This window comes from Leptodactylus fuscus, chromosome 4 (assembly GCF_031893055.1).
Source record: "Leptodactylus fuscus isolate aLepFus1 chromosome 4, aLepFus1.hap2, whole genome shotgun sequence".
Taxonomy (NCBI): domain Eukaryota; kingdom Metazoa; phylum Chordata; class Amphibia; order Anura; family Leptodactylidae; genus Leptodactylus; species Leptodactylus fuscus.
Window position 1 is genome coordinate 185,252,946 of NC_134268.1, and position 26,198 is coordinate 185,279,143.

The 26,198-nt window shown below is 43.9% G+C and overlaps 1 protein-coding gene across 1 annotated transcript in view; it reads left to right on the top strand.

Moving 5' to 3' along the window:
- The first annotated feature begins 2,555 nt into the window (after nt 1-2,555).
- Nucleotides 2,556-26,198, top strand: part of OXSR1 (oxidative stress responsive kinase 1) — a 72,485-nt gene continuing 48,842 nt past the window's right edge. The window contains exon 1 of the mRNA XM_075271480.1: nt 2,556-2,882. Within this exon, the coding sequence (XP_075127581.1) occupies nt 2,810-2,882 (73 nt within the window). The 5' untranslated portion in view covers nt 2,556-2,809. The remainder of the gene's footprint in view (nt 2,883-26,198) is intronic.

Sequence of the window (26,198 nt, forward strand, 5' to 3'; positions counted from 1 at the left end):
GTGGCATTTTTGCTTACCTAAGCCAGTCCAGGACAAGCTGTCCTGGACTGGCTTAGCGTCACCGAGCGGTGGATTGGGGAGGCCGCTGGAGCAGCGCTCAGGCAGAGAGCAGGTCCTCTTCCTGCCTGCTAACGCCCCTCTGCCACGCCCCCTTCGCTCCGCCCCTCCTCCCCGGGGGAGGGGGGCGGCGGCGGCTTTCTGTCGTCTGTCTCGGGCGGCGACAAAGGTAGGTTCACCCCTGACACAGTGATGTCACAGTACAGGGATAATACACACAGTGATGTCACAGTACAGGGATAATACACACAGTGATGTCACAGTACAGGCATAATATACACAGTGTTGTCACAGTACAGGGATAAACATAATCATGTCACAGTACAGAGATAATACACACAGTGATGTCACAGTACAGGGATAAACATAATGATGTCACAGTACAGGGATGATAACACAACTGTGGAAATTATCCCTGTACTGTGACGTCACTGTAAGAATTATCCCTGTTCTGTGACATCACTTTGTACATGATCAATATACGGTACTCTGTCTGTGAAAATGATCCCTGAACTGAGACATGACTGTGTTCATTATCTATTTATGGTAGCATGACTATATGAATTATCCCTCGAGCTTCATTCCTGGACTTACATCACTGTAAGAAATATTTCTGTTCATCACTGGGAGCCATATTCTTGGACTGTGACATCATTGTGTACATGCTCCATATACTGGTACACAACTGTAAGGATTATTTTTGTACAGTTACATCAGTATGTTTATTCTTCCTGTACTGTGACATCACCGTGACCCTTATTTATGAACCATGACATCATTGTGAGCCATATTTTTAGACTCTGGCATCATTGTAATAATGATCTATGTACTGTGACATCACTGTATACATTCTCCATATTCTGTAACACAACCATAAGTATTTCTGCAGCGTGATATCACTTTGTACATTATCCCTGTACTGTGACATCACTGTGTGTATTATTCATATATTATAACACCACTGAATTATCCCTGTATCATGACATCACTGTGTGTATTATTCATATATTATAACACCACTGAATTATCCCTGTATCATGACATCACTGTGAGAATTATCTCTGTATTGTGACATCACTGTGTCCATTACCACTGTTTGTTGGTGATACCACAATATTTTCAGCATCTCTCCCAACATTTTGGACTATCACATAGAGACCCTTGGCTTATCTATAGGCTTGAATAGTTTTTTAAAATAAAATATTAGCACAAGTGATATTTTAATATAGACATTTTAATGTCTAAATTGCACCAAAGTTTGACATATTATATAGATAGGTGTGTCATATAAAGCTAGGGATCAGACAGTTTCTGGATCAATAAGTTTATTAATGCACATCAATTTCCAATTTAAAAAAATGGACATTTAAGGAGGAAATAGGGACAGAGGGCCATAGGTCAGAAATAGGGACAGGGGGCCATAGGTCAGAAATAGGGACAGGGGGCCATAGGTCAGAAATAGGGACAGGGGGCCATAGGTCAGAAATAGGGACAGGGGGCCATAGGTCAGAAATAGGGACAGGGGGCCATAGGTCAGAAATAGGGACAGGGGGCCATAGGTCAGAAATAGGGACAGGGGGCCATAGGTCAGAAATAGGGACAGGGGGCCATAGGTCAGAAATAGGGACAGGGGGCCATAGGTCAGAAATAGGGACAGAGGGCCATAAGTCAGAAATAGGGACAGGGGGCCATAGGTCAGAAATAGGGACAGGGGGCCATAGGTCAGAAATAGGGACAGGGGGCCATAGGTCAGAAATAGGGACAGGGGGCCATAGGTCAGAAATAGGGACAGGGGGCCATAGGTCAGAAATAGGGACAGGGGGCCATAGGTCAGAAATAGGGACAGGGGGGCATAGGTCAGAAATAGGGACAGGGGGCCATAGGTCAGAAATAGGGACAGGGGGCCATAGGTCAGAAATAGGGACAGGGGGCCATAGGTCAGAAATAGGGACAGAGGGCCATAAGTCAGAAATAGGGACAGGGGGCCATAGGTCAGAAATAGGGACAGGGGGCCATAGGTCAGAAATAGGGACAGGGGGCCATAGGTCAGAAATAGGGACAGGGGGCCATAGGTCAGAAATAGGGACAGGGGGCCATAGGTCAGAAATAGGGACAGGGGGCCATAGGTCAGAAATAGGGACAGGGGGACATAGGTCAGAAATAGGGACAGGGGGCCATAGGTCAGAAATAGGGACAGGGGGCTATAGGTCAGAAATAGGGGTAGTCCCTCCAAAAGAAGGACACTTGGAAGGAATTGTTTTTTGTCCATACAGCCCATAATGTTTCTTAGACATGAATAGGAAGCCTCAGCAGACTTGTGTGTGTGAATGAAAGTGACCCCACTCCGTATCTGCTGCTCTGGTTGCCAGCTATGACCAGTCTCTCGCAGGCTAATGCTTTGTACGACTCTGCCTGAGAGTTGAGCGCCCAAACCCAAATAAGTCTGCCAGATCTGCCACACTTAAGATGGCGGCCTGGCCTGGACGCCGGCGCGTAGTGACGTCATGCGGCCCTGGGCACGGCAGGCCGGGCAGGGGAAAGGCAAAGTTTGGCAATGTGAGGAGTGCAGAAGAAGAAGTGAGAGTGTGACACCGGGGAGGGGGCGAGCACCGAGCGGCGACCTCCGGGAATCACCGACTGCAGTGCATCTCCCCAGGAGGACTCCTGGATTATCCTCCCTCTGTGTCCGCAGACAGAGCTGCTGAGCCCGGTAATCAGCTCGGAATAATCCCCCTCTACGGAGGCAAGAGTCATGACAGAGCCGGACCCCAGCGCCCTGCCATGGTCCATCAACCGGGATGACTATGAGCTGAAGGAGGTGATCGGTGAGTAGGGGGCAGCTGTGTGCTGGAGGGCTGTGTGTACAGGCGGCTGCATGGCCTGCTCATCCCTGCAGTCTGCCCCTTCTAGGTGCCCTGTACCCCCAATATGTCACTGACCCTGCCCTGACTACCATCACACTGATCTCATGTCGCCTCCATACAATCACATGACCTGGCTAATTCATTGCAGTGATTTGGAGCTGGCTGTCTCTGCTGCATCGTGCCCATGCCATTCACGGGCATTGATCGATACGACGTGTCAGGCTGGCACCTACGTGCCAGGATAGAGATCAGCCCCCAATGCTGGCTACATGTGTCCGATTAATCGTCACAAACACTTATAGGATTGATTGGAATGGTTGTAATCAATTGTTACATAGAGGGGATTGTTACAATGTATCCGTATATGTCATGTCTGGTGTATCACAGGGCACAGAGACACTGCTCACTGTATTGGGATCAACAGAGGAGTATATTTTAGGAGTTGTCAGACAGTTTAGTTGTCGGCGTCACTGGGTATGACGGACCTGTCAAAATATCTGCTTTTGTATATGTCTGTTTTGCCATAATACAAAGTAACAATGAATGAGACTCATTTATCATCAGATCTATCTATCATCTATCTATCTCCTATCTATTTATCCATCTATCCTCCTTAGGTATGTACTTTGTATATTGTCAGGATTTTGTAGGGCACCATACATACATGTAAGCCCCTTGTAGAATAGAGGGTCAGTCCTCTGGTCTCCAGATGAGTATGGAGGTCCAGCATAGTCACCTGCTGAATCCAGCGCTTGTTGCTAGGCTCAGCTTTAAAGCCACCTCTGGTTCACAGCACACGTACAGTTAAGATTGCTGCTGCCTTCCTTAATAATTTGTCTTGTGTGAGATTCTCAGGTCCCTCTTTATTCCATTCCTGTAAGATATCTCCCAGACTCTCAGACTAGTCTCCCGCATAAATTGCTCGGAGCAAACCAGTTCAGGCACTCTTGACTTATCCCTTAAAGAGCAAACTTTTGTTCCTACAAAAAGTATGTAGAAGAGGGGGGATGGGTTTGTCCATTGGTTAAATGCCCCAGGAGGTGTAAAGTAAGTAAAATGTTCAAAAGTGGTTGTTTGTGATTGTTATTTATCTGATCCATGGGGGGGACAAATGTTCAGCCCCCGCCCCCCATGGATCAGCTGTTTGTAGACCCTTCAGTCTGTGTTCTATACAATGTATTTAGCCAGAGGCATTTGGCGCTGGTGCTGCAGCTTAACTACCTTCATTAACTTGAATGGGAACAGAGGTGCAGTGATGGCTCCGCTATACTGAGCAAAGAGTTAACTGTATATTGCACAGACTGACCACTGTCACCCCCAGATGTTTCCCTCTACTCTCAGATGGAATGGCCCAGTGCAGGGAAGGGGTGTCTCAGACTACTAGAACAAAGTCTGTGTAGAAGTCGGTGGTCATTTTACAGAAAGTAAAGAATTTATATAAACTGTAAGTCAAAAGCTTGTAAGACTGACCGTGATCAACCCATTCAAACACTCACACACTTTGCTTGGCTGAGTGTGCATGTATTTTTAATGGGGAGAGAGATAACACGGATGTCAGACACCTCCAGACTCGTTAGGGTTGGCTGATGCTTGCCTAATGTGTATGACCGCTTTGCCACGCTGCTGGTGACTCCTCCATTTCTTTGTTGGTTGACTCAGTAACCTGAACCGGTTAAGTGCAGCCTTTGTGTGCCAGCTGGCACTGTGCAGTTACTGGTGAAGGTGTGTGCCGGCACAATGAGAAGAGCGCACCCATGTGGTGTTCTGTAGTCTAGCACTTCATCGAATGAGTCACGTGTAGGTGCTTATACAGCGTTACCTGCATGTGGATATGACTTTATTAGTCTACATTCAATAACTAGAGACTGGACTTCTCAGGTACTACTACTTCACATATATTGTATATACTATCACATATATAACGTATGTATGTTTGGAGTTGGCATACACCGGGCATTATTTGGGTACTGAGATACCCCACTGACCTTCTTATAGTCAATGGGTTCCCTTGAGATCTGTTATTGTTAATGACGCAGGTGTGAACGCGCCATACAACAGTTCTTTCCTATCTATAATATACGTGTCTGGGAGTCCAACCACTGGGACCCCAATTTCTACAACTGGGGTCTCTTAGACCCCCCCTGGCTGAATGGGGTATTAGTGTATATAGATGGCAGCTCCATTCACTTCTGTAGGATTAAAAGGTTTCTGTGGTCAGCTATCTCTGTCAGTTCCATGAAAGTGAATGGGGGATTGGAGCAGTAGTTTATTTTTGCCCTATTTATACTTATTACTAGAATTTTGCAGGGTCCTCAGGAGCAAGAATAGTCATTGCAGGGTCTTTCTGCTCTGGGTAAAGTCACTTTCACACAGTCAGTATTTGGTCAGTATTTTACATCAGTGTTTGTAAGCCAAAACAAGTAGCAGGATATAAACCGTAAAAGATTTGTGCCTCTTCAATATCCCACAACCAGTCCTAGCAGTCTGTGTCCGTTCTTTTTATTCCCCCCTGGGGATCGATTCAGTGCCCGTTATTTCAAATTAAAACCGCCAGATGAAAAAGTGTGAGATGAGTTTGTTGAAGACTCCAACGCAAATCGTTGGAGGGACCAGTCGTGAATAGAGGACTTTTCTCTCCAGCGGTCTGCATTATAGTCTATGAGGTCCGCGGGTAAACCTTGTTTTGGCGGTCCGGCCATGCAGTAAGCACCGTGTTCCAGTAAAAAGAACGATTATTAACTACAGTGAACTAAGCCACTAATGAGAGAAAGATTATTCTGAGTTAATTGCCTTATGTTTAATGTGCCACATCACCCTGACGGAAGGGGGGGGGGGGGTCTGTTGATTCGCGGCGTAGTGGATGTATTCATGGTATCATTTGTACAAGTGCCTGTGAGGCCTACTCACAAAATGTCTATGACCAGGTAAATGGGTGTTTTACGGAAATGACCTTTCTTACAGATCACAGGGTGACGCTGTGCGATGACATTGCGTCCCATCATTCTTCAGATTACTGCGGGCCCTGCTGCTGTTTTTATGTTTGATTGACAGGGCACCTAGTCTAGTAAACCCCTTTTGAGTCTTGGCTTCATGGACTAAAGATCCTCTTTATCCTGCGTTCTGTATGAGGTAAGACCTGGCTACACAGAGACCTTTTGTAGCGCAACTGAATGACTTTCTCTCATTATGCAACTGTATTCTAAAGGAATATATTGATCTGCGTATTACATTGTGGACTGAGTCAGTCAATCAACAGTTAAAATCATTCCGTTGCGTTGCACAAAGTCTGTGTAAGGTCTGAGGCTCTGTTCACACTAGCAGCGGTGATTGCAGTTTATAATGAATACTAGTAAATGTTAACAGATCCCATTGACTTTAAATAGCCCCACTGTGCTTTGAGTTTTGTCCTACTTGAAAATCTAACAGATGCCCCAATGGACTCCAATAAGTGTGAATACAGTCTAGCATAAATCCATATCCTGTCTGCTAAATGCTTTGGGATTGAAGGAATGAGATGTCATATCATGTGGATAAATTCATAATAGTTTGCCTCCCGTATTTATAAGATTCCTTCAGAATAATTGTGGTCAGAATAAAGTCTTGGTTTCGTCACACAGTGAATTTTGAAGACTATTTTGAGCCTTAAAATCCTCTCAAAAGTGGCCACGTGGAACCCGTAACAGAAACTCAAAGCTGGGCCAACGCTTTCTGGTGACGTTTGATACGTGTCATTAGAGGCAGAATATGGAAAGTTTTTGGAGAGGATTTTGATGTGGAGGACCATCTTAAACTCCTATATGTGAACGTACCGCTAGACACTTTCAAAGCCTATAGAGAAGGTCAGACTACCACTTCCCCCATATCCTTGGAGGAGAAGTAGTCTAAAGCTATGGCATCATCCATTGTTGGATTTAACTCTTTAGACCCTGTTGTTATATGGAATCTCTATATTGTGGGTCCTTTATTTGTGTCCGCCTTGTGTAATCTAGACTCTGTCACCTTAACTCCCCCTACCCCCTTCCCTGTCTCCATATCAATGTGATCTCAGTCCTGGGGATTGATTTACAAATAGCCTGGATTTGTTTGTAGGTGCCTCGCCCTTTCCACCCCTCATTGTTACGGATTTTATTAGTGAATTGTGCGAAACCTTACGACTTTTTCCCTGAAGAGGCAAATCTTTTATACAATGATAAAATGAAGTCTTCGATCTGATAGGAAGAGGTTAATTAGTCCCTGGAATTTCCTCATACGCTGCCCCCTGTGGTTAGTTTTCATATCCTATCTTCTTATATTCTCTATCACATAAAGAGATCCAGCAGCCTCACTATTGTCACCGCTGTCAGTCATGAGAAATGTTTTCTAAGATCTTTTTCTCATGGCCGCGACCGGGAAGCCGACAAGCTCATTAAGACTGAAGCTCCGGCATCGCGGCACCATGTATTATGTATAAGGTGGAGCAAGAAGGAAAATCTACAAAGTCTAGGAATTGTATTTCCAGTAATTGTCTTATATACAGTTCGTTTTATCAGACCGAGATATATCCGTCTTTGTTTACTATGCTGCAGCTACAGATGGTACATTGCTGCAGCATGGTAAACCGAGACCAGCAGGGAGCACTGGAGTTTTTGCACTGGAATTGCAGGGGATGTAGCACATAATAGTTGTATTACTGTTTTATCAAATTATTTCCCCCTTGGCTCTCTTATGCAGATAATCTCTTCAAAGAACATCTGAGATGCCTGGAATAAAGTGCATGCTATATACGCCGATACACATGTCCGATTAATATAATCAAAGTATTAGAGATGAGCGAGTACTGTTCGGATCAGCCGATCCGAACAGCACGCTCGCATTGAAATGAATGGACGTAGCCGGCACGCGGGGGGGTTAAGCGGCTGGCCGACGTCAAAGCGGAAGTACCAGGTGCATCCATTCATTTCTATGGAGCGTGCTGTTCGGATCGGCTGATCCGAACAGTACTCGCTCATCTCTACAAAGTATCATTGTAATAAAAATCAGAAGTAACGTAGATGTGTGAACTAGTCCATGAGACCCATAAGCCACTAAGACTAGACCAGTAAGGGTGTGTTCACATCTGCATAGGCCTGGGCTATTATAACCTAAATAAAAATTGTGGTTAATCGGGCATTTTATGATTAATGGTGATTATTTAGGTCACGTCCTTAGTAAACCGTGCCCCTTTTACAGTATGACTAAGTTTTGGGCAAATCTTCTTTCACCAGGCTCGCCTGGTTGTTTCATTCGGACCAAATGCTGCCAAACCAGAACTTCTCTAATACTTTGGGTCTCTATAATAAGCGGAGGCTCAAGGAGGTTGAGCAAACCGAAAAAAATTGTGTTCCCCATTTCTCCTGAGCTCTCTGGCAGGCAGAAGCGCTGAAGACAGCAGGGAGTCGTGCAAGACCCCGGGAAAGTTGAATAAAACAGTTTTTTATGTTTGCTCACCCTCCCTGGCCTTCCGTTTGTTATACTTTGGGGTCTGAACATACCCTAGAGCAGGGGTCCCCGACCACCAATCCGTGGACCAGAACTGGACCGTTTGGGTTTTTTGCCGTTCCGTGAGGTGTCGGGCTGGCCTCAGTCTTAGCTGGATACTTCTCACTAGGCCATGTTGCTATGGTAAGGTGTAAATAATTGGGTAGTGTGGCGTCCTGTAGATGCTAAGGATGCTCAGCTACCCAATAGTTTACACATTACCATAGCAATGTGGCCAAGTGCAAAGTATCCAGCATTGGTATCTAGCGATTTGCAATGTCCGCTCCAGCTTGCCCTGCAGAGCATTCCCGTCCACGTGGTGGTGCCTGCCTATAACCCAGCCCCCCTATCACCAAAGCCCTGCCACTGCCCCACCCCACCTTACCGGGCCATGGAAACCTGGTCTTGCTTGAAGCCGATCCCTGGTGCAAAAAAGGTTGGGGACCACTGCCCTAAAGTGTAATAATAGTAGTTACGGTTTGGACGTGTTCGATCTGAACGAAACTTCAAATATCGTAATAACCAATGTAATTTTGTTGATCAGCCATCTTGGTTGTTCGGTTATTTTTTTGATTAATCACCCAGCCCTATATCCGCATCATAAGATCAGAAAAATGGATTCAACAATAAAATGGATCAGTCTAATGACGAATAACAGTTGAATATCAACCCCATTGCCTTTAATGGGATCCAACAGGTACCTGTTATTTTCTCACTGCCATCTCCAGACAAAAAAACTGACTTGCTTTGTCATCCGCGATTTCCTATGGACTCTGCACCTGGTGGCCCAAGACGTGAACATAGACTAAACCTTGTTTGTCTCACTCTATACAGTAAATGTGTAATCGTAAGTAGATGATGGTCTGTGAATTATTCATGTCGTGTAGCTCAGGTCCGCTCCACCTCTAGGCTTCTGGATTTGTTTGCCTTAGGCCTGGTTCACATCTGTGTTCAGTATTCCATTTGGGGAGTTCGGTTGGGGACCCCTGGAACGGAATACTGTACAAATGAAAAAGCGGTGAGCAATGAAAGCACACGGACCCCATAGACTATAATGGGGTCCCTGTGTTTTCCGCACGGTGTCCGCATGAATCATGCAGAGAGAAAAGTACTTTGGGAACTACTTTTCTCTCGGCATGATTGGTGCAGACACTGTGCGGAAAACACACGGACCCCATTATAGTCTATGGGGTCCGTGTGCTTTCATTGCTCACCACTTTTTAATTTGTACGGTATTCCGTTCCGGGTGTGCCCAAGCGAACTCCCCGAACAGAATACTGAACACAGATGGTGGTCTATGGGGTCCATACGCTTTCATTGCTCACTGCTTTTTAATGCGTTCGGTCCCCTAGCGGACTCCCCAAACGGAATACTGAACACAGATGTGAACCAGGTCTTAATAAAATTCCTTTTATTGTGTAGAAGCCAAATTGGTTCACAAGTAAATATTTACAGCTGATTGTGCACAATCGTGTGCGGTCTTGTCATTAGTAACACAAGAATCTAGCATTGAATGTGTTCACGGAAACTCGCTGTGTATAGCGCGTTTTATACATTTTAAGAAGAGGGAAAAGCTTTGCTATGTTTTTTTTTTTTAATTATTATTTTTGAAAATTTGTTGCTAAAATTTGAATAGCTAACCATTTTCTTAATGCAAATAAGATGTTTATACAGTAAGTGTTTGGTGAGGGAGAAATGTGGCTTATATAATCTAGCAGCAGTTATGGTTTGGCTTCAGTGTAAAGCATGGGGGACGAAACAGTACCCTAAGCTTGTGATAGGAGTAGAATTTCAAACGTCCTCAGATTCTCTTTAGGCATTCGACTGCTGTCATTCACAGAAATAATTTCGAAAATAGCATTACACAATGGGTTTACTATAATGTTGTTGTGCAAGATTAGAAAGATAATTATGTGTTATATAGTGCCACACTTGTCCATGGATGTGTGTGGTATTGCAGTTCAGTTTTATTGATTTGGATAATGACGTAGTAGTAGCTACAACTCATGAGTGGCGGTGTTTATGGGAGATATCTAAGTTAGTCCAGAGCCCTGTATGGCGCCAAAGGTGAAAACGCCGTGGCAAAAACCGCTGCGTTTTACAGTCTCTGCAAATTAGATGGGATTCTAGCAAATCCCATCCACACGTTGCAGAAAAATACATACAGCGGATATGTTGCGATTTCCAAAACCGTTGCAGTTTTGGAAATTGCAGCATGTCAATTATACTTACAGAAAAGCGGTGCGGGAAAAACTGCGATGCACTGACACTGAAGTTTTTCCCACAGCACTTTTTTGCTCTGGCTCCCTATGTGGATCTTTAGCCTTAAAGGGGTTGGCTAGGGTTAGAAAATAATGCCTGCCGTCTTCCAAAAGCAGCACCACACCTGTCTATGGGTTGTGGTTGATGTTTTGCTGAGCTCCATTGAAGTGAAGGAAACTGAGTTGTAATACTACATTAATCCTGTGGATAGATGTGGCACTATTTTTGGACGGAAGTGACCATGTGATTGTAAGCACTATATATCATTGGTGGCGCTGGGGTATTGCAGTTCTACTCTTACTACTTGTATAGGAGCTACATCTGGCACCCGCAGGCATCTGAGTCAGCTGATTGGTGCAGGATCCGGGTGTCCGAACGTCAGGTATTGATGGTGGACAGGTCATTAGTATGCAAAACACTGCGAAAGGCCTGGAAAACCCCTTTAATGGAAATAAAATACCTGTTGAAACGAAGTTCCTTCCATGGCATAGGCTGATACAATATGATAAAGGATATTTACAGTATAAGAAGCCCATCAAACAAATCCCCATATTAAATCTTCCTTGGTCTGGGTAACTCTGACATTCTGAACATTATCGTAAAAACTCCCTTGAGTTATTCTGAGCACTATTCCTCCATCATTGTATCAGGCAGTAATCTCAGTTCACGTACGGATGACTCACACTAATATACTCTGTAAATGGAGTCTACGATCGGATCTGTCTGCGATACCATGTGCAACAATCAAAATCCTCCTCTCGTGTTTTCATTATTGCAGTGTGTTTGGGGTTATGTTGTGCACACAAGGCTTCTGTCCTGTTGTAGTTACAGTGTGTGGATTGTGTTAGACTAAGGGCCCCTTCACACGGAGTATACGCTGGCTGATTCTGAACGTGTCAACGTTCCGAATCAGCGACGTTTAAAACAGATCCCATTGCTTTCTATGGGAGCCGGCATACGTGCGCTCCCCATAGAAATGAATGGGCTGCTTTTTTCCATTCATTTCTATGGGGAGCGCACGTATGCCGGCTCCCATAGAAAGTAATAGGATCTGTTTTAAACACCGCTGATTCGGAACATTTACACGTTAAGAATCAGCCAGCGTATCCTCCGTGTGAAAGGGCCCTAAGCCCGTCCTTTGCTATTTGTAAATGCAGATCCCACATACTCACCCTGCTATACTCTCCAAAATCTGCTTAAGGCATCCCGGACCTTTCAAGTAACTATCGATTTTATGACCGCATTTGTGAGATTAATAAATATTGTAATATATGTTATTAACGGATTTTGGCTCCTTTTTGTGAAATCCTGCACTGATATCCACTTTGTCTGTGGTACGAATAGACAAGCTCTTGTATAGCATATTGAAGCTGAGGCTGGAAGGGGTCACTTCAGTAATTCTAAAATCCCATTATAAAAACGTTGGGCAGTTTTGGTGTCATATGAAGAATTTGATCTAACTCTTTCATATGACACCAGGATTACAGTTCTGTATTATTTCCAGAGACAGATCACCAGTTAATAAATGCATTCGGATTGTTCTAGTTATATTCAGCTGTAGCTGTTTCAAATCCAGACTGTATTTTCAGCTGGAAATAATACAGGTAGAATGACAATCTTGGTGTCGTAAGATACAAGAGTCCGCTAATCGTTATTCCTCCTAGTGGACAGCAGTCCACAAGCTTCAAGTGGCCAGAGGAAGAAATAAAGAAGTGCAAGAAAGGCGCCAAATATAATTAAAGTGGACCCTCTATACCCTCTAACTTAGGGCATGCTATGTACCATTAGAAAGCTGTTCTAACTTTAAATTTATCACATTTTTTCTTTTGTTTGCATACCTCTCATCGAAAATTTATTATTGCTGCCCATTGATATCAGCCCATCATCATCAATGGGTGGTGGAGCTCTGCTGTACCCTGTTCCCTATAGAAGGGAGCTAGGGAAATGCTGTACAACAGATGAGCTAACCTGACGTTCTACATTATTTTTAGGTCCCATTTTCTTATATGGGGGTTGCTGGAACAGCATAAAACACTGCTGCTTAACCGGCTTAAGGGCAATTCTCAGTAGTAATTTGCAGAAATGAGAATAACCCTTTAAACTCCTGCGGAGAAAATTTCCACAATTCTGTGAATGTTACAGTATCCACTGCTGCCACTTATATGCATGACTGCAGCCTATACCTACATCACTGCAGCGATGGACTCCAGTTGTATTGTGCCTATAGACACTGTCTATTCTCTTCCCCAACTTTCACTCACTCTGAAGTAGCAGCACTGTATAGGAAATCACTGACTAAAGCACTTGGTAGTGATATAGAAAACTTACTATTAGCTGCAGCACTCTCTGTGCCTGTATTTGTTGCTCTTTTTTTTTTTCCTCCTTTGGAACTCCTCTATGTTCCCCTTTATATATACCATACTTCTATGGGGTTCTTGTAAATTGAGACTTCAATGAGTTGATGGTACCTCTTGGGAAACCAAGATGAAATTCAGCAGAAACTTCAGAGTGAATGTCAGTATAGGGAGGCAAAAGAGGCATATATTTCTTTCATAAGATGAGACTGATCTAGTTGTATACACTGTTCACTTATGTAAAGTTTGTGGAATGTTAGTGATCTATCATTGGGAAAAGTCATTTTTAACTAACCACATCTTTGCATAGGCTTTAGAAAGCCTATTCCACACCTACCTTTAGTATGTAGATTGCCTCAGTGGTTTCTGAATAAGTCCATGCTAATTAGACTGGTGCACGATACCTCGTGCAACCCCTTTGCTATTGTTTCCTATGGGAGGCTGCTGCTGATGACTCAGCTTCCTGTTTGCACACACACATAGGAGATAATAGGAGAGACGAGTGCTGCAGGGAACTTCCTGTGCTGGCTGGAAGCTCAGCAGCATGTGAATAAAAACCGACTTATTCAGAAACCACTGAGGCAATCTACATACTAAAGGTAAGTGTGGAATAGACTTTCTAAAGGCAATGCGAGGATGTACTTAGCTAAAAATGACTTTTCCAGTGATAGAGTCCCCTTAAAGGTGTGTATAATATATATATATATATATATATATATATATATATATATATATATATATATAACAAAAGAAAAACCAATAACCTACTTTGTCATTTGAATGGTCAACAAAACGTCCTAGCTTTATTATCACTAGTGGAAGGTGAAAGTCAGTCTGATAAGGCCAATGTACTGCTAGATCAAGATAAGCAGGTTTCACACTAGCAGTAGCATAGGAAGCAGTTTTCAGGATTTGTTCACACCAAGATAATGGTCTCTGTTTGATTTATATACTGGGAAACCCTCCCAGCCTATACTTTTGATGGAAGCCTGCAATGTTTCTCACAGTATAGACCTATAGTGAGATATATTGCCATAGAATACCACTGAATATAATGTATAAATCGTGGTATAACATTTTCCTCTTTTTAATCGCTGCCTCCATTGCCAGGATATCAATGGTTTTTGTCAATAAGCAAATGAGCTCTTTGGGGCAATAGCCATGCCTTCATTGCTCCAAAGAGGTTAGTGGCCATGTCTTCATTGCTCCAAAGAGGTTAGTGGCCATGTCTTCATTGCTCCAAAGAGGTTAGTGGCCATGTCTTCATTGCTCCAAAGAGGTTAGTGGCCATGCCTTCATTGCTCCAATAAGGTAAGTGGCCACGCCTTCATTGCTCTAATAAGGTAAGTGGCCACGCCATCATTGCTCCAAAGAGGTAAGTGGCAACTCCTCTGTTGCTCCAATGAGCTCTTTTGCATAATGACAAAAACAGCAATATTACGGTAACGCAGCCAGTGATTCACTAAATCTTTTATTTTTTTTCCTCATATTTTATGCCAGAAGCAGCTATAAAATATATGATAAGTTCCCGCAATATATTTTCATAGTCTCGACATTCGGCATATTCTGCGGTTGAATTACATTTTCTCTAAAATGAAAAGTCGAAACACATTTAGTGTCATTTTTTTGTAATATTAAAGTCTCGGCAATGAATATTTTTCTATGTTCCTGTCTAGCCCCAGAATACATTTTTGGATGTTGTGTTGTAGCTGTCTTCATTGAAAGCGATGGACACCACGACCGGAGCCTGTGGATTCCGCTGTGTGTCAGGACGGTCTGTCAGGTGTCCGTGATGATGGATCCGACACTACAAGGCAACCTTTGTTGTAAAAGACACACAAGCCGCAACACAGCTGTGAACAGCCTTGAATATCTTTTTTTTTTTATTTTTTTTAGGGTTAGTTACATAGGGAGAAAATTTGCAGCAAATCCATGTTTATGTATCTAGGCCAATCTATAGCAAAAGTGCACCCAATACTTCCATGTACCAGGACACCTACAGCTGTAATCCACCATAAAAGTACCCTTGAAATCTATGTAAGGGCACATGGAGGCAGAGTATAGGTCTGTATAATCCTATGGGTGCCCTGTCCGGGATCTGTTATGCCTTGCAGCATGGAACTATAATCTAGAAGAATTTGTTCACTTGTATTTTTCATGAGTTAATAATTGTAATGGCAATAAAAAAAGTAAAAGTGAATATTCTGGGTCCTAGTAATGCCATGTAATGCTGCCTGCTCGGCCTTGCAGCCATTAATACACATTAAAATTACAGATAGATTGTATTAGCCGATGCATAATACATGAAAAGTGCATGGAAAAGACATTATACTATGCTACATAAACACATCTAAAGCGCCTCGGAGCTGTAAAGAAGTTCTCATTTCCTAGTCAGTATCAGCAAACATGCCTGAAGGGCCTATGAGCAGGATGAGAATCACTGTAATATGGGAGTTAGAGTCATATACCGTATATACTCGAGTATAAGCCGAGTTTTTCAGCACAGTTTTGGTGCTGAAAAGGTGCTCCTCGGCTTATACTAGAGTCATTACGGTAATTTTCTGCTAGCAGGCCAGGAACGCAGACCCCGTCCCCCGCACTGTTCCATCACACGCCGGGTGACGTGGTCACGTAAGCTCAGGCCCGCACCCGACGTGTCTGCTTCTTGGCGTGCTAGCAGAAGTACCGTAAGTACTTCTGCAGTTTGAAATGTACAGCATTGCAATGCTCCTGGCAGTAGCGTGGCGATGCTGTGGCCCTGGCACCCACCCTGGTGTCTGTATGCCGGGTCCGAATGCCTGGTCTGTAAGGGCTGATGTGTTCCGTCCGTAAGGAGTCCGCATGAGGACCCTCCTGGACGGAATACAAGCGCAACTGCAAGCGCTTTGCAGTTCAAGCGTACGGGCCCCAAAGACTATAATGGGTTCCATGGGCTTGCCGCATACTGACCGCACGAACAATTCAAGTAGGGGGAAAACCCTCCTCAGTCCACAAGCTCAGGAAAGGGGCAGACAGACAACCAAAACACCCCCTCCCCTTCCCCAGCATCTATTGCACCCAAAAATTCCGGCCTTTTTAATTTTTGAAATTTTCCAGTAGCTGCTGCATAGGGACTCTATAGCTCCGCCCCCGCAGTTGCCTGGTCCAATCGGAGCCCCCGTCGTGACGTCATCTCAGGTCCTTCAGCCTACACCGACCGTGAATTCGGTGCTCGCGGTCGGCAAACCAGGCAATATACGGGGATAGTGAGGCGCCTTATTCTTTTCCGGGTGGCATTATAGGTATGCGTGAAATTTCAGTGAAATCCATTTGGCTGTTGCGGCGCGATTGCGGAACAAACATCCAAACACACAAACTTTCACAGTTATAATATTAGTAAGGATAAAGAGATATATTACACACACACACACACACACACACACACATATTTTGGGTCCCTTCCTTTCCCATGTGCGGCAATGTTCTTTTACCAGGTATCGGTCACTGAATGGTTCTGTAAGTCATTCAATTAATTTGATTAATTTGCCATTTCATAGAATTATGGCTCTAGCTTTCACAAGAATCGTAAAATGACTTTTAGCCCTGCCCTGGAATCTGAGTCTGATATAATCCAGAGGCTTCTTTCCTGCCATTGCAAACTATGATGAATGGTTTCTTCATTGTAGTGAATAGTTGGGTGGTAGGACGAGGAGACACCTCTACCCTATGCTAGATGAACTTCTTTGGCCTCTTTAAGGAAAAACATGAACATCAAGAATCGACCAGAAACTTGGAAAAAATTGAAGCTTTAGGCAAAAAAATCGCCAGCCCTAAGTGAAGTAACAGAGGCACAAGCATTCACAAAGTATAGGATGTTACAGTCATCTGTTTCATCTGGCCTGTCTGTTCATTTGAATGACTTAAAGGAGTTGTCCAGGAATTTAAAGAGGACCTTTCATGTCCTCGGGCACATGCGGTTTTATATACTGCTAGACAGCCGACAGTGCACTGAATTCAACGCGGTAAGAAACGCCCCCTCACAGTGCAGAGCAACGGATAGACTGTCAGGGGGGCGTTCCCAGTTAGACTATCGGGAACACCCGTCTGACAGTGAAGAGTTACGGTAACGGCACCGATAGCTCTTCACCAGGGGCACATAACGGGAAAGCTGATAGTCCGCTGAATTCAGCACACCAGTCAGCTTTGTAGTGGTATATAAAACCACGTGTGCCCGAGGACATGGAAGGTCCTCTTTAAATGTACCTTGATTTTTCTGGCTGATCACTCAGGGTTCCAGCCTGGCTCTGACCACTAAGTCACGTGATTGGAATCAGCCCCCAATCCCTGGGCCAATCCACCCTCTCCCTCTTCTCCTGATCTCACAGGTGAGTTACCTGTACTAAGGGGGCTGGATTTAATATAGTCAACAACCCCCCCCCCCCCCATAGCACAGGTAAATTACTAGTAAGATCAGGAGAAGAGGGAGGGGGTGAAGTGAACTAGGCTTTGGAACCAGTCCAGAACCCCCGGTTCATTGATGAAGTATCCGGCAGATAAATCAAGGTAAATTAAGTCCTCAGAAAACCTCTGTAAGTCAGTTGCTGAGCTGCAATACTAAGCACAGTTGCTGTGCGATGTGTGACAGTTGTTTAGGTCTCAGCCAAAAGACCACTACTCTCAACCAAACACTTCAAACAGCTGATCCGTGGGGGTTCTGGGTGTCGGATCCAATTGGTCGGATCTTCAATTGATGGCCAATGCAAAGGAGAGATCATCACTCTTATAAGCCCAGGAAATCCCTTTAAGGCTAAGGTCCCACGGGCCGTAATCGCAGCACTAAAGCGCTGCGGAAAGAACCGCTGCGTGATCGCATTGCGGTTCTTTCCACAGCGCTTTGAAGAGAAAGTTCACAGAGTTTTCCTCTGCGGACTTTCTCTTCCCATTATATCTATGGGAAAGCTGTTTCCGTAGATATAATTGACATGCTGCGATTTGCAAAGCCGCAACGGCTTTGCAAATCGCAGCGTGTCCGCAGTGCGTTTTTTTCCGCAAAGTGGGCATGGGTTTCGCATGAATCCCATCCCCTTTGCTTGCACTGTAAAACAGTGCAATTTTTCCCACAACGTCTCTGCTGCGGATAAATCCCGTGGGGCCCCGGCCTAAGGGAGCCTTAACATTGAGTTTACACTCGCTCATTCTGAACGTAAAACTCGTTCAGAGTGAGCGGCTTAAAAACAGATCCCATTCAAGTCAATGTGATCTGTTTTTTACGCCGCTCACTCTGAACGAGTTTTACATTCAGAATGAGCGAGTGTAAACTCAATGTTAAGGCTCCCTAAGGCTAAGGCCCCATGGTGCGAAAATATTTTTCTGAGCCAAACGTCTTGGAGCTTTCTTTTAAATTTTCCATTCCTTTTCATCCGCTCTTGACTTTGGCTTTAAAAAATGTACCAAAATTTTGAACAAAAAAATGCTGTGTTTCCGCAACGTGAAGCCTCAGCCTAAGGGGATTTATCTGTAATTGGTAAATTAGCTGTAATCTAATGGAAGTATATTATCTATATAGTATAGATATAGATAATCTACAACTACTAGGTTACGAGTAATATTCCAGGTGATGGCGCCTCTTTGAGGTTTGAGTCATCTGATCATAGAATGTAGCACTTGTGAAGGCCAGTAGTGATGTGTAGCACCGCTGCACGGCCTAGTGTGGTTTGTCCTGACAGGGGGTGGGGGCAGTACACCTTTCAATGGTCCTTGTTCTCTCAGAATCCCTTGGCATACTTCCAGCTCAGCTCGCATGACACCGAGATCTCAGTAGAATATCAATAAGTCTCAGAATTCAATCCACTTTGGATGCCGAGAATCTCAGGAATTTCCTCGCTGTGGGGTTGGGCGGGGCTTCCTTTCTGTATATGAATTCAGGCTTTTCACTTGGGTTAGAGACCCAGCCTTAACCATTTTCATGCCATGGAAGGAAACACACCTTTACCTGTGCTTTACCTGGCTCTATTGACTGTAGAGACAAAAAAAGTTATACCATATATACTCGAGTATAAGCCGACCCAAATATAAGCCAAGACCCCTAATTTTACCACAAAAAACTGGGAAAACTTATTGACTCGAGTATAAGCCGAGGGAGGGGGGGGGATCCACCATTGCAGCTTAGTAACTCCATGGGGATCATAGTAATAGCCGTTAGCCCCATCATGTCCCTCACATTAACCCCCTGTGTGCCTCACATAAGAGTTACTGATATGTGGGACATATGGAAGTAATAATTAGGTATCTTCATCATTAACGTCCTTCATTAGTACCCTCATGTGTCTGGCATATTAGTAACCCTTATATGGGGCACACACGGGTTAATATGAGGGACATGATGGGGTTAACTGCTATTAATGTGAGGCACATGGAGTTACTGAAACTAAATGAATAACCCCAAATGCCTGACATTAATAGGCAGAGTAACTAAAGGAAGGTCCCTGTGTGTGTCACGTTACTGTAGCTTCCTCTTCTCCATACAACAGACATCTTCCATAAGACACAATGAATCCTGGCCACTCATCTGCAGGGTAGATGCTAAATCTTAGTGGGCTAAAGGACCTCTGATGACGTCATGACCATGTGATCGGACTCTGGTGTGGGCGGAGCTACTAGGGTTTAGACTCAACCTTATCTGCAGATGTTACATACCAGTGGCTACAGGACCTTTGATAACATCACAGTCACGTGACCTTATGACAAGCCAATCACAGAGCAGTAGCACTAAAGGACCTCCCCCCTTCCAGGTCCTTCCAGTTTTTGTGCTCCGTGGACCCTGACTCGTGTATAAGCCGAGGAGAGCTTTTACAGCATGAAAAATGTGCTGATAATGTCGGCTTATACTCGAGTATTGAATATAAAAATGGCGCGGTTTTGGAAATTGCAGCTAGCCAATTATATCTACAGAAACACTGGCGGCTTCCCCGTAGATATAATTGCAACAGAAAGTCCGCAGAGGAAAACTTTGCGAACTTTCTGTTTAAAGCGCTGAAAGAAGAACTACGATGCGTTCCCTCCACGGTTTTTCCCGCAGCGCTTCATAGCTGCGAATCATCCCCTGGGGGCTTAGTCTAAAGGTAAAAGCAGACTATTTAATTTCCCCCAACCTCTCTTTATTTTTTTTTATTTTTTTTTTGTATAAATTCATGGATTTATTGCAGATTTTTTTTTTTTTTTTTTTTTTAAATCTGCATCAGAACTGCACAGATGTGAACAACGTCATTTTCTTATGTTGTCGCCGCGACTTCAAGCAGCCGATCTTATATTATAATGGCAAAATTGTTGCCAAAATTTTTGCAACTGTCCGATTTATAAGAAAGTTGTTAATAGAAATCAAAGCGCTTTCTGCTGAAATAATCCTGTTTCATCAAACAGAACTAATTTTCAGTTTCCCACTAATCTGCTGTGTGTGAATATATCCCAGTGGCTCCCAGGTTACTGATTGATAGCCCTGTACATGAAGGCAGGATTGTGGCAGCGGTATTACTCACTATATTGGCTATTACTCATGTTTCCTAGAAATAGATGTCAGGGCTGACAGGATAGAGCTTGTTATAGTGTAACAGTAGAGGCTCATTTATTTTCTGTTTTGTTTTTTAATTTATTTTAATTTCAATGGGGATATTTTTTGAGGAGGCAGTGGTTGGTAAATTTCGGAGTCTCTTACATACTGTGCAAGGTTTTCGGCATGTCTTTCATGCACTGTACTTTTGACTTTCAGTAATACCTTCCATAATTGGAGGGACTTTGCATAATTCAGCTATAGGGACAGTAACGTTACTGCGGTGCTTGTAGCTGCGGGCAGCATAATGCTGTTACTTTCTGTCCGCTCAGCAGTCGTTTTTATTCCATCACATGTTCGACCCTTCTCCTCCTCCTCCTCCTCCTCCTTTCTTCTGTGTCCTTTCTCAAGCCTGTGTTCCCTAATGGAAAGTCAGTGGCACGTACAAGAAGTGATATGTAGCCATAGTGGCCCTAGGACTACAGACCTATTCAGCCTCCTGCTCCCTCCGTCTGTTGGTATCAGCACTCACATATGGGGTGTGTCAGATCCTCCCTTCCCGTGAATACAGTGACTGTGTATATTTTACTAGAAGACACATGGACAGCGGCCCCTTGTAAATAAAAAGTGATGTCTGTCTGTGTAGAAGAAAAACATATTCAACCGTTTTCACATCCAGTATTTTATATATTGTTAATGGTGGTTTAATTTTATATATTTTTTATTTAAAAACAATGTGGCCAGGTGTTATTTCTAAGTGTATAGTAAATACTGTCAGCATTTTTTGTATTACCGTTCTTTTCTTTGTGTCTACGTATGATTTTAAAAATTTTTTTTTTCATTTCTCAAGTTTTTTCAATAACGTGTGTATTTTTTTTTTTTTTTTTAACATGCGTTTTACAATGCCAATCAATGTACGTCATTGAATGAGCCCTAGAAATATTTTACTAGGTGATATTATTATTATTATTATAATTGTTTATTTATATAGCACCATTAATTCCATGGTGCTTTACATATTCATAAAACTTTTTCATTAAAGAGTCTAGGGTCGTGATGGTAAACCTATGGCAAGGGTACCAGAGGTGGCACTCAGAGCCCTCTCTTTGGGTACCCATTTGTGGAACAGATTATGCTGTGTGGGGGCCGCCATGCAGCAGATTATACTGTGTGGAGGCCACTGTGCAGCAGATTATACTGTGTGGAGGCCACTGTGCAGCAGATTATACTGTGTGGGGGCCACTGTGGAGCTGACTGTACTGTGTGGGGGGTCACTGTGCAGCAGATTATACTGTGTGGAGGCCACTGCAGAAGATTATACTGTGTGGAGGCCACTGTGCAGCAGATTATACTGTGTGGAGGCCACTGTGCAGCAGATTATACTGTGTGGAGGCCACTGTGCAGCAGATTATACTGTGTGGAGGCCACTGTGCAGCAGATTATATTGTGTGGAGGCCACTGTGCAGCACATTATACTGTGTGGGGGCCACTGTGCAGCAGATTATACTGTGTGGGGGCCACTGTGGAGCTGACTGTACTGTGTGGGGGTCACTGTGCAGCAGATTATACTGTGTGGAGGCCACTGTGCAGCAGATTATACTGTGTGGAGGCCACTGTGCAGCAGATTATATTGTGTGGAGGCCACTGTGCAGCAGATTATATTGTGTGGAGGCCACTGTGCAGCAGATTATATTGTGTGGAGGCCACTGTGCAGCACATTATACTGTGTGGGGGCCACTGTGCAGCAGATTATACTGTGTGGGGGCCACTGTGGAGCTGATTGTACTGTGTGGGGGTCGGTCACTGTGAAGCAGTTTGGACTGTGTTAGGGGGTCACAGTCCACACAGTATTAAGGTTAAATTCCCATGTTGGCACTTTGTGATAAATTAGTGGGTTTTGGGTTGCAGTTTGGGCACTCGGCTCTAAAAGGTTCTCCATCACTGGTCTAGGGAATAATTGTCTGACCACTGGGACAAGTCTCAAGAATAGTGGTCTTTGGTTTCCCATGTGTAAGCGCATACCACTCTATTTACATAGGGGACTTGGATACCTGTTCTTGTTGAACAATGGAGGGACCTGCAGCCAGAGCCCCAGTGATCAGACACTTGCTACCTAACTTACAACTAGGGGGTAATTCCTTGGAAAAGTACAGGGGGTGCAACACTCTGGTATGGGAAGACCATCACGTGCCTTCCTGCTACATTAACTGCATTCTTAGGACATTTTATTTGTCTTTTAGAGGGAATTTTTTTATTTTTTTGCCCAGGGTTGCCCAAGACTCTGGCAAACACTGGCTTATAGGGAACTAAAGATTGCACATGCCAATAGAATTTGGGACACTAAACAACCAGCATATTCCCAAATATCTCTTTACTAAGCCCCAGTATTTTTTTTTAAAACGTGTACACTTTTCTCCATTGATGTTGAAGCAATATACATTGGCTCCACTGTGTATGCGTTGAACGCCGGCTCAAACGCAGTGAAATCGACTATATTGTCCCAGCCTTATTGGAGAAATCTGGATGAATGACTTTATTTTCTTTACATACCCACTTGTAAGAAACCCTTCATCTGCCATGTGTTGAATATACTATACGCTCAGCGTGAGCTGTGTGTTCAGGCCGTGTATCTGGTCTGCATTGCAGCTGCTGTTCTCATTGATGACTGTGTAATAAATCATCCTCTCCTATGGCTGACTGTACACGATGGTGACTGTCACACGTAGACGTCAGAAGCGGCACATCTAGGTAATGTTCGTGACGCATACCCTTAGCAAGAAACCCAGCAATGGCACTTTGGATATGTTTTTTTCATTAGTCCTCCAGCACAATGAATAATTGAAGATGTTTAACAGCCCAGCGCTTCCTTGTATGAAGATTTTGTGGATTTTCTTGGTCTTCTGTTTGCTGATCTTTAAGATATGGACAGTGCGTTCATGTTTATAGATTATCTGTCCAAGAATTGGTAGTTCACAGATATAATGAACATGTTGAACAGGATGTGCCGTGACTCACACAGGCATCTTGTAAGTGTTACGTTTCACGCTTGTCTTCACTTGGATCAGGCAGGTAGTTTCATTTATTTAGCAGCTGCCTTACACTAGCACTTTAAGGGAGCCGCCACACTGTGCGGTTCGAGTCGTACTGCCGGTGCCCTCAATGACATTGATTGATCTAAGCTTGTTCTCGTTTTATTGCTTGCAAGGGATTTCTGGTTTACCTACAAACCCATGCAGCAAGGAACAGGTTAATTATTAATGGCGTTGAAAATATGGTGGCCTGACCCATGCGTTAAATCGGTACAGTACAGTAAAGCAGCGCCCTAATGACTTTGCTCAGTAATGGTCTGCCGGAGCTGCCCCTTTAAGGACCGTTTATATCAGGTTTTGGTCATTAGCGTTGGGGACTATTTTGGAGCAGAATACACCTTTATTACATTTGTCGTGAAATCCGAGTGCCTATTGTGTTGCACTATGATCCGTTCTGTTGCAGGATAGGGCCTTCTCTACAGCCATCGGATGCAACCCTTGGAAAGTCCTCAGTCTGTCCCAACCCCGTCCACCTTTCCATATGCATGCAAACTCAGTTCAGCGGTGAGTGCTTGTGTTTTTGTGGGGAACACGCCTGTGAGCAGCTCATCTCCTTTGAGAACGAAGGATCTGGCATTTGAAATTTTACCTGCCGATCCTTTTTTCTTTACCCATTGTCTGCCAAATGAACATCAGGTAGTCGGCTATAATATGACCAAGCTGTATGAGCAAATAAAGTTGGTACAGGAGAGGTGACCCCAACCACCTGCTTTCAGCCCCAACGTGCATTACGGCTTAGGGCTCGTTCACATCTGCGCCCCATCTCCGTTCATACAGGTCTCCGTTTCCTGCACAAAACAGAGACAGGAGACGGAAACCTGCAGGACTCTTTCATACCCATTCATTTGAATGGGCTTGAAAGATGTCCGGCCGTGAGCGCTGGTGAGTGTTTTATGCTCTCCGCCGCGAAACCGGGTTTTTTTTTAAACAGGCAGTCGGACATGCAGTACTCTGTGTTCGGTTTAAAAAAAACGGTTTCGCGGCGGAGAGCATAAAACTCTCACCAGCACTCACAGCCGGACCCGGTCTGACAGCTTTCCGTCTTCTGCATGCAGAAGACGGAAAGCTCAGAACGGAGTCCAGGCGCTACACTGAGGGCTGAGGTACGAATACTACAGATATCTCCATTTTTAACTGGAGGTATGGAGGTGCCCTATAAGTGCCTGATTAACTCTCTGTAAGATTCTATGGAACATATATGTATAAGGAAGGCCCTGTTGTATTGTGGAAATAGCACACTGCTACACCTCAATGATAGAGAACTTGAACAGTTTCATGAACACGTTTAGGTAAGGATTTGACAAGACTTGTTTTTATATTTCCTGATTTAGGCTACCCCTTGCAAGAATCGCAGAATGAAACTTTTGACACAAAGGCTGTCTTAGTACCATCTATATTGTCTTTTTTTTTTTTTTTTTTCTCTAACAGTATGTCTTTGAATTGTGGGAGGAAACCCACACAAACATGGAGAGAACAAACTCCTTGCAGGATTTGAACGCAGGACTCCAGCGCTGCAAGGCTGCAGTACTAACCACTGAGCCACCGTGCTGCCCGCATAACCACCAATGTCTGTGCCAACCTCACTAATAGCTAAATCACTGTGAATCCCTTTGTAGATGTGTGTGGAAGAATATGGCACATCTGTGTAATTCAAGTGCTTGTGGGGTGGTGTCAGAGCCTAGTATGGAGCCCGGGGATATCTTATCTTATACTTTTGGACTGATGTTACGTAATTTTAAATAACTTTTTTATATGAAGTCTCAACTGTTCTACATGGTCAGTTCTAGGGACCCTTGGACTGAAATGCATATCTGATGTTAGCTGTTAGAAATATGGTTCTTTGTCAAATCTTTCCCTTGTCAGTGCTTTCCTGTAGAATAAATCCTTGGAGGATCCAATCTCTCCTGGCACCTTGTTCTTTATAGGGACATATAATGGTCACATTCACAAGCTTGCGAACCTGGACTGGCCACAAAAGGAGCGCATTTGGGTTTGTGGCTCTGGGTTGGAGAACCCCATAAAGTGTGTGTATATATATATATATAGTAATTTATGTATTAGTACATAAGCAAGTTTGCAGGTTTTTACAAGCCCTATTAATGCTCTAGGTGTTAACTGGGATAATTTCTGACAGTATAATATTCAGCTGCAGTTTAGGAATGCATGTACAGACGATCATCTCTCCTGACATGACGGTTTTAGTAAATAAATGTATTTTCAATAAAATAACTTTTCTGGGGGTATTTTTTTCTCAGACTTGTACATTGTGCTGTTCCTCTCTTTTTCCTATGAATAAATTGAGAGCGTGCTGTTACCACTTATTTGGGGTGTCCCTGCACACTCTTATACTGCAAGCACTGTTTGGACAATGTCAGGCTGTGCAGGGACTCACTCCTTTGACAAGGAGAATGGTAACACCCACTTGTCAATTTTAAAAAAAATACATTTCCAGGAGGGATAACCGAGGGACAGTATAATTTAGAAGTGGTAACAGATATACTTTATATACTTTTTTTTACTAACTCTGTCCATAGAATTTAGAGATTGACCA